Source organism: Lotus japonicus, chromosome 6, assembly GCF_012489685.1.
Source record: "Lotus japonicus ecotype B-129 chromosome 6, LjGifu_v1.2".
Taxonomy (NCBI): Eukaryota; Viridiplantae; Streptophyta; class Magnoliopsida; order Fabales; family Fabaceae; genus Lotus; species Lotus japonicus.
The window spans coordinates 63,443,330-63,453,123 of NC_080046.1; the positions used below are offsets into that span (position 1 = coordinate 63,443,330).

Here is a 9,794-nt window from a genome sequence, read left to right on the forward strand (position 1 = left end):
CTTGATCTGAATAGTACCTATTCCTGCAACCTTTAATTGGGTGTCATCACCCATTAAGACAAAACCACCATCAAGAGATTCAAAAGTGGTAAATAAGTTCTTATAAGGACACATATGAAAAGAACATCCAGAGTCAAGAACCCATTCTGTTTTACTCCTCTTATTAGAAGAGACAACACATAAAGTAATGTCACCGTCAGAACCAGCTTCAATATTGGCAGCTTCAGGAGATTGTGGAGTTTTTCCCCTTTTCTTGCTTTTTCTTCAAGATAAAGCAATCAGAAATCTCGTGTGCCCAAGTTTCTTGCAATAGCGACAGAATTTGTTGGATTTGTGTCCCCTTGATTTGGATCTGAACTTTTTGTAACTGGTACTCCCCCTTTCTTGAGTTCTACCTCTAACACTTAAGCCCTCACCCTTGTCCAAAGAATGAACTTCAAGATCAAACTTTTCTTTGGACAACAAATTAGATTTAACATCTTCAAAGGATAAGGTATCATTGTTTCCATATAACATGATTTCTTTGAAGTGTTTGTAGGTAAAAGGTAAAGAGACAACCAACAAAGCAGCTTTATCTTCATCATCAATTTTAATATCAATATTTTCCAGATCCAAGATAATAGAGTTAAACTCATCGAGATGAGTTTGAATAGGAGTACCTTCAACCATTCGAATGGTATATAAGCGTTCTTTGAGACGAAGCTTGTTTGCGAGGCTCTTTGTCATATATAAGGCTTCTAACTTCAGCCATAATGCGACAGCGGTCGCTTCACTTGCCACTTCGCGGAGAACCTCTTTAGATAAGCAAAGTTGGATTGTTGAAAGCGCCTTGTCATCCAACTCGTCCCATTGATCGTCAGTCATGGAAGCTGGCTTCTTCGCCCTTCCTTCTATGGTTTTCTTTAATCCGTCCTGAGTAAGAACGACTTTCATTTGGACTCGCCAAATAGAAAAGCTAATCTTACCATCAAACTTCTCGATGTCAAATTTAGGAGACATTTTGAAATTCTGAATAAGAGCTCTGATACCACTTGTTGGGGTATCAGCGCAATGCGGAAGCACAGGATCGTGATAATTGAGAATTTAAGAGAAGTAAATAGGATAGCAAGAAAATGAACACCCAAGATTTACGTGGAAAACCCTCTCAATGTGAGAGTTAAAAACCACGGGCGATCAAGAACAAAATTCCACTATGAAAAAGGGAGAGTACAATAAGTCCTCTTATAGAAATGAGGACAAAGCAATATTTTACACTAAAACTGCTCTCTCAAATGGAACAAGAATTCTCACCAAAATAAACCACTCAAAGAAACAAATGAAAATGTGAGTATGAGCTTCAATGTTTTTCTCTCTGTGTGTTGTGCGTTGCAATTCACGTTGCTTTCTATGGCATATTTATAGCATCAATCCAAGTGTGAAAGAACCAATGAGAAAGCAACAAGCATGAGTTGTAATGGATGAAAAGAAAAACATGATAATTCTTTTGTCAAAGAAGTAGGTGCTATTTGCAGGAGGTGAAAACTTTGACAAACCAATGAATTAGTGAATTACCATAGGCCACAAGTTTGATGAGAGTATGAATTATTGGAGGGTGCCACATTCATAAGAATTAGATGTGGAATGAGAACCACATATTCTAAGACACCATTATGGTAGGACAATTATGCAACATGTATATTTCCACTTTATGAAGACCTCTTTTTGAAAATTGGATCTCCCTAACATGCACTACTTTTAGAGTGGTGTAATTTTACACCACTTACTTTGACCGGTTATAACAAGTCAACATACTATTTTTTTTTAAAAAATATTATTAAAAATTTGTTATATATTAAATTTATTTAAAAAAATATGTATTGACCTATTATAACAGGTTAAAAAAAGTGGTGTAAAATTACACCACTTACACCATTCTATAAGTGGTGCATATTAGAGTTACCCTTGAAAATTACCAAACCTTCCCTTTTCCAACCATTCAACACTGATCATCCCAATTTTCTTCTGGAGATTTTCCATGCTGCTTCCCCAAACTCCAGAAATTAAGTGTATCTGATAGTACTACCACTTTCTTTTCTCTACCTATAAATTCACACTGAGTGTGTCTTCCTTCACCAAGCAGTAGCACATTCACACTTACAATAGTTAAGATCTGCCATGGCAACTAGCAAAAAAGACAAAGCCATAGGCATTGACCTTGGAACAACCTACAGCTGCGTCGCCGTGTGGAACCACAACCGTGTTGAGATCATTCCAAATGAACTAGGCAACCGCACCACCCCTTCCTACGTCGCCTTCACCGACACGGAAAGGCTAATGGGTGATGCTGCCATCAACCAATTAGCCCTGAATCCACACAACACTGTTTTTGACGCCAAACGTTTGATCGGTCGGCGATTCTCCGACCGATCAGTCCAGCAAGACATGAAACTCTGGCCTTTCAAGGTTGTCCAGGGAACAAGAGACAAGCCCATGATTTCTGTCACCTACAAGGGCGAAGAGAGAAAGCTTGCAGCTGAGGAGATATCTTCCATGGTGTTGTTCAAGATGAAGGAGGTTGCTGAAGCTTATCTGGGTCATGAAGTGAAACGTGCTGTGATCACTGTCCCTGCTTACTTCAACAACGCTCAGAGGCAGAGCACTAAGGATGCAGGGGAAATTGCAGGGTTCGATGTGATGAGGATCATCAATGAGCCAACTGCAGCTTCTATTGCTTATGGATTGGACAAGAAGGGATGGAGAAAAGGTGAACAGAATGTGCTGGTGTTTGATCTTGGTGGTGGTACTTTTGACGTTTCATTGGTGACTATCGATGAAGGAATTTTTAAGGTTAATGCCACAGTGGGAGATACCTATTTAGGTGGTGTGGATTTTGATAACAATTTGGTGAACTTTCTTGTGGATTTTTTTCAGAGGAAGCACAACAAGGATATCACTGAGAATGTTAAATCATTGAGGAGGCTAAGATTAGCTTGTGAGAAAGCTAAGAGGATTTTGTCTTCAACTTCCCAAACCACCATTGAGCTTGATTCTCTCTGTGGAGGGATTGATCTACATGTCACTGTTACGCAGGGTTTGTTCGAGAAATTGAACAAGGACTTGTTCGAGAAGTGCATGGAGATAGTGGAGAAGTGTTTGGTTGAGGCAAAGATTGGTAAAAGTGAAGTCCATGAGCTTGTTCTTGTAGGTGGGTCAACCAGAATTCCAAAAGTTCAGCAATTGTTGAAGGAGATGTTCAGTGTCCATGGCAGAGTCAAAGAGCTTTGCAAAAGCATCAATCCTGATGAAGCCGTGGCATATGGCGCGGCGGTTCAAGCAGCAATTTTGAGCTCTGAAGGAGACAAGAAAGTGGAGGAGCTGTTGTTGTTGGATGTAATGCCACTCAGTCTTGGGATTGAGGTTGTTGAGGGTGTTATGAGTGTGTTGATTCCAAAGAACACCACAATCCCCACCAAGAAAGAGAGAACTTTCAGAACAACTTCTGATAATCAGACCAGTGTTTGGATCAAAGTGTATGAAGGAGAAGGAGCGAAGACAGATAAAAACTTCTTTCTTGGGAAGTTTGAGCTTTCAGGGTTCTCTCCAGCACCAAAAGGAGACACAGAGATCAATGTTTGCTTTGATGTGGATGCTGATGGCATTGTGGAGGTTTCTGCTGAAGATATGAGCTTGCGGTTGAAAAAGACGATCACGATCACCAACAGGCTGGGAAGACTGAGCCAGGAAGAGATGAGGAGGATGGTGAGAGACGCGGCGCAGTATAAGGCAGAGGATGAGGAGGTGAGGAAGAAGGTGAAAGCGAAGAACTCTCTTGAGAACTATGCCTATGAGGCGAGGGACAGAGTGAAGAAGCTTGAGAAGATGGTGGAGGAAGTTATTGAATGGCTTGACAGAAACCAATTGGCTGAAGCTGAGGAGTTTGAGTATAAGAAGCAGGAGTTGGAAAAGGACATGCCTTTTGTATGATTAATACGCTTGTGTTTAGATACCAATTAAGCAGGAGTTGAATGCAGTTTACTTTTTACTTCCAAGGAACACTGATGTTAGTTAGCATTGAAGCCAATGAGCATCCAAACATCATGGTATGTAAAAGATGGAAGAACTAGTTTAATTACTCTTAAGTCTTAACTGAGTCCGAAGCAATGTAAAATAGTTCCAGCTTCGTGATTTCATCAAGCATTTTGAGTGTGAGTATGGGTTTCTATGATGCAGTTATAATGGTTTATATCTATCAAGTGAAATTACTTGTGATACTGTGGATGCAAGTGCAAGTGAGTGTTGGGTTTGTTACCTTTGTGATGGTGTTTGTGTAATCAACTGAGAAAGATCCAACACAAAGAAATCTTATATAGACCACCAGCATCATGGTTAAAACAGAGGGATTTTTCTTTCATAAGCTTCGGTCCCATTTCTGGTTAAGGCATGTTGTGTGGTAATGTTTGTTTAGGTACTACTTTGATTAGAGGTTAGGAAAATTGAAATGCCTAATCCTAATTGTACTAATTTGATGTGAGAACCTGAACATAAGATCTTTCAAAAGAAAAACTTATTTAGTTAAATATGAGACATGGCCCTGAATATTGAATATTCTGTTGTGGGAAAAAAACATAATACTAATAGGAACAAATGAACAATGTAAAATTTTCTTCAAAATAGTTATTAACTTTTTTTTTCTTATGGTATGTAACACTTAACAACTATGAGACTAATTTCCAGAGACTCTGAAAACCACGTTAAATGGGAAATCTCTCCTTTTTGATAAGTACCACTCAGAAATTGGACCTTGAGCTAGTACTTAAGGAGCTTCGAAATAGTTATTAACTTGATATCATAACATTTGTAATGCTTAGCAGCTTAGGTAAAGTATCATATTATTTCTTAACGTTTTATTGATACATCGTTAGTTCTTAAAAGTGTGTTTTTCAACTTTTGGACCCAACTTAGCAAGATTTTAGTGAATGGCGATTGATCAGACTAGTCTAACCAAATCACTCAAAAGAATGTTGAGAGGGATCACCACAAATTGTGATGGATTCCCTCTCTAGTAAGGTGCTTCTCCATATCAGAAAAGTGTTTTACCGTCATAGAGCCAATTGGTGGGGAGACTTGTGAAAATACTCTGATGCGCAAGTCAGAATGTGGGTAAGAAGCGAGATATAGATGCTGAAGATATGTGTACTTTTTATGCCATGAGAAATCCACCTTTTATAGGGTTTGGTTTTAAGGGCTCCAAGGCCTAAAGTTTGAAATTAAATGTCTTGACGAGTTCAAGTTACATCAATAATGAATGGTTATAGGATATTTGGACATGTCATTTAATCGGACATATCTTCTCACCAAATACATTAATCATATGATATCTTCGCAAGATATCAAGATATATATATCTTTTATTTTCTTATATTTGGATGTTGGCATCAAAGATAAGAAAATATGAATTATCAAAAAAATAAAAAAGATAAGAAGACATGAAATACCTTATTTAAAAAAGAAAAGAAAAAACCATGAGTTCATTGGAGTAAAAAGGAAAGAAAAAAAAAAACCTTAATATTTATAGAGATATTAAAACTCATGAAATTGTGGAAAGAAAGCTTCCAGTAACAATTCTCAGTGTTCTCTTGTTCCTCTTGGTTGTTGCTTCATCTTCAACTTCAACTCTCAATCCAATTCAAATCCTTCAAATCCCAAATCGGAAGCAAAATCTTAGGGTTTTGACATGGAGAGGCTTCAACGAATGTTCGCCGGTGCAGGTGGCGCACTAGGGCATCCACCCCCAGATTCCCCAACTCTCGATTCCTCCGAGCAGGTCTACATCTCTTCGCTCGCACTTCTCAAGATGCTCAAGCACGGTAAAGTTTCAATCTTTAACCGAATCGAATCATGGGTCACGCGATTTCAGATTTAGGGTTTTATCGAAATTCATGTTTTTTTTTTTTGAATTGATGATGATAGGAAGAGCTGGGGTTCCTATGGAGGTGATGGGTCTGATGTTGGGGGAGTTCGTGGATGAGTACACTGTTCGTGTTGTTGATGTCTTTGCAATGCCGCAGAGTGGAACTGGTGTTAGTGTTGAAGCTGTTGATCATGTTTTCCAGACTAATATGCTTGACATGCTTAAGCAAACTGGAAGGTATTTTGAAATCTGTGTTGTATTTTGTGTTTGATTTTTATTTTTTTGAAAAGCACGAATCGAAGCGAAAGGGCTGCCACTTACAATACCGTCTTTGTGTTGGGTTTTGGGTAATGAGTTTATTGATGTTGGTTATCTGTTTTGCAGACCTGAGATGGTGGTTGGCTGGTACCATTCACATCCTGGATTTGGATGTTGGCTGTCTGGTGTTGACATCAATACACAGCAGGTTCAACTTCATTCATCCATTCAATTATTTTTTCGGCGATCTGCCCAATCCAATGAATTTGTGTGCTTGATGATGCTAGTTTGTTTTCTAGTTTTAGTAATTTATTTTTTGAAAGTTTGACAATGTGTAGTAGAATTGGATGCTTTACTTTCATGGACAGCTTCAAATGAATGTCTTGTTGTGGATACATTTTTGTCTATTTGTTTTCTCTTCAAGATTCCTACACATTGAACACTCCTTTAGGTACTTGCTTGCTCACTCTTTCTTTGGGAAGAGAAGTATGGTGAGGGCAGTACTCTAAAGACCCCACTGAAATTAAAAGAAGAGAGAATAACTTAGCACCCAACTTAGCCAGTCCACTACACCAGCCTCAGATTATGATTTCTCTGATATGAACCTATTATCAATGTCATTAGAATTGCTTAAGTAGCTTTGATTTGCTAGTTTATGGTCTATACTCTATACAACTGATGCATATACTATGTGCTATGTTTCTGCTAGAACATCATGGCATGCGAAGCATTCTCTGTGCCTACCTGGCAGAGAAAGTGATGTAAAAATGACTTTGAATAACTTACCGACTAAATCATACACAATTAAATCAGGGACTAAATTGCCAGCTAGACATATTTTCAGGGTTGATATTGCCATTTTACTCTTTTATTTTTTTTAACATATGAGATTTGAGGTTCATGTTTGATAGGAACGGAGAATTATATTATAGAATAATTATACAAGCGCTGGTTTTCGAGAGCCAGCCTCTCCTAGTTCTGGAATTTGAGAGTCCAGACCTCTCCCACCATAACACAACTTCTGAATGATCCCTCATAGGGTACAACTCCCTATTTATAACCATTTCTAACCTGTTTATTAAAATATAACTGCTATAAGACAGAAAACACAACTGACTACTAATTATTAACTTCCAACTGCCACAAAACTAATTACTAAATAATAACTTCCTAACTGCTACTGTTCACGAGTACTGTTCATGCAGTTTCCTATCAATACCCCGCCCTAAAAGATCCACCTTGTCCCCAAGGTGATAATTCAGAAAAGTTTCTTGCACTATGGCCACAGATTTGCCAACTGATTTCACATGAAGGAAGCCTGAATCCGGTGGCTTTGCCGGAGGTCGTTTGGCGGTTACCAAATGGCATGGAATACAGCCCAAGGTGTTCGGATCACCGACAAAGAGGTCTGGTGGCTTAGCCGGCGGACGATTGACGGTCATTGTCTTGCAACGGAGTGAGTCCGGCGGTTTTCGTGGTGGCCGCCTTCCTGTGCAAACTGCCACGCTGTTCTGGAATCGCAGAGTCTCAACCTTTGTCACCCTCAATTTCATCTTTACTGTAAACTCAAAATACAGCGATGGTGAGTGTTCAACCCGCAATTTCGGTCTTCCTGTTCCATCGAACCCTAAGTTGGCCTTTTGGGGCCAAACAGTGGATTCGTCCTTCGTTTCCCGTTGAAGGTTGCAATCCTGTCTTTCCATCATGGTCGAACCATGCTGCAGCAATTGCTGGATGAGAGCGATCTTCTCTATTTCGTCCTTTCTCTGACATGCGATTTCCTCTCTCAAATCTGCAATCTCCTTCTTTATTTGTCTAAGAAGGCCAATTGTTTTCTCCTTCTCCATTTCTTCACAATTCATTTGCACCACAGCACCTGGATGGTGCTCTGATACCAAATTGATAGGAACGGAGAATTATATTATAGAATAATTATACAAGCGCTGGTTTTCGAGAGCCAGCCTCTCCTAGTTCTGGAATTTGAGAGTCCAGACCTCTCCCACCATAACACAACTTCTGAATGATCCCTCATAGGGTACAACTCCCTATTTATAACCATTTCTAATCTGTTTATTAAAATATAACTGCTATAAGACAGAAAACACAACTGACTACTAATTATTAACTTCCAACTGCCACAAAACTAATTACTAAATAATAACTTCCTAACTGCTACTGTTCACGAGTACTGTTCATGCAGTTTCCTATCAATGTTAAAAAAAGAAAATCTCAAACTTGTTTGTGGTGTTCCTCGGAAGTCAATATTTGTTAGTATGGAAGGTTGCTCTGATTCCCTGAAGAAGAGTTCTTCAATTTGGCATAAAAAGTTTCTAAGTTATAAGTGGAAGCAAACCATTTTCTTGCTAATTGAAAATTTCATCATGGAATGCACTGCCAAGTTCCAACTATTGCCTATTTCATGAACTTGAAAGTTGAAATACAGGTGATTAAAACTTTCAGCTAGGCCTAGGCACTAAAATTGAATGCAGTATGAATATTGATTAATATTTCGGTTATTATGAGCTATTAGTATGGGGATGCTGTTTAGTGTAAGTAATTTTCTTGCGTGTTATGTCATGCAGAGTTTTGAGGCTTTGAATCAGCGAGCAGTGGCTGTAGTTGTAGATCCAATACAGAGTGTTAAAGGAAAAGTGGTGATTGATGCTTTTCGATTGATCAATCCCCAGACAATGATGCTTGGTCAAGAACCAAGGCAGACAACATCCAATTTGGGGCATCTTAACAAACCATCCATTCAAGTATGATACTCAAAGCCCTTTTTCCTTTTTTTTGCCATTTATTGTTTTGGAAGCAGTTATTTTGTACTCTGTTTTTACTACTTCTGACCTATCTATATTGGCCTTCTTTAGGCATTGATCCATGGATTGAACAGGCATTATTATTCCATAGCTATTAATTACAGAAAGAATGAACTTGAGGAGAAGATGCTGCTTAATCTCCACAAGAAGAAATGGACTGACGGCCTGACACTTCATCGTTTTGACACACATTCCAAAACTAATGAACAGACTGTTCAGGTAATTTAAGAATTTGGTGTGAAAAGTGGATTGTGGCCTGTCTGATCACTCAAATATACTTGCTGCATTAATTTTATTTTCTTTATGCTGGTTTTTCGGATTTGAAAACCTGCACTATATATTTAGTAACTTCGATGCTGATAGATCTAAATTAATTTTATAATGAAGGAAATGCTGAGTTTAGCTGTCAAATACAACAAGGCTGTCCAAGAGGAAGATGAGCTTTCCCCTGAGAAGCTTGCAATAGCAAATGTGGGAAGACAAGATGCCAAGAAGCACCTTGAAGAGCATGTCTCAAACTTGATGTCTTCCAACATCGTTCAAACTCTTGGAATGATGCTTGATACTGTTGTCTTCTAGAGTTGTCATTTTGGACCCTCTGGTTTCTCTAGCAACTTTAGGGTGCAAGTTATTTATGAAAATTTCAGTTTCTTATTTCTTCTTGAACTGAATTTGAAGACAAATGTATTCTTTGGATGAGCTGAAAAGGTCAAGAAAGTAAAACATAGCACTAGCAGTTTGTGGCAGATTCTCTTCCTCAGGATTACTTGGTATCTTTGATGTTATCTTATTGCAGAATTTTACAGGACATAGTTTTCAGGGCTTAA

The 9,794-nt window shown here is 38.6% G+C and overlaps 2 protein-coding genes across 2 annotated transcripts; both read left to right on the forward strand.

Moving 5' to 3' along the window:
• Window positions 1-2,004: 2,004 nt before the first annotated feature.
• On the forward strand, window positions 2,005-4,393 carry LOC130726153 (heat shock 70 kDa protein-like). Its single transcript, XM_057577384.1, has one exon. It carries the CDS (start codon window positions 2,155-2,157, stop codon window positions 3,961-3,963), a length of 1,809 nt encoding a protein of 602 aa, XP_057433367.1. The 5' UTR covers window positions 2,005-2,154; the 3' UTR covers window positions 3,964-4,393.
• Window positions 4,394-5,557: 1,164 nt separating this feature from the next.
• On the forward strand, window positions 5,558-9,794 carry LOC130726154 (26S proteasome non-ATPase regulatory subunit 14 homolog). The gene is made up of 6 exons (XM_057577385.1): window positions 5,558-5,846; window positions 5,950-6,127; window positions 6,275-6,356; window positions 8,731-8,907; window positions 9,019-9,186; window positions 9,355-9,794. The coding sequence occupies exons 1-6, from the start codon at window positions 5,714-5,716 to the stop codon at window positions 9,544-9,546; spliced, it is 930 nt and encodes a 309-aa protein (XP_057433368.1). The 5' UTR covers window positions 5,558-5,713; the 3' UTR covers window positions 9,547-9,794.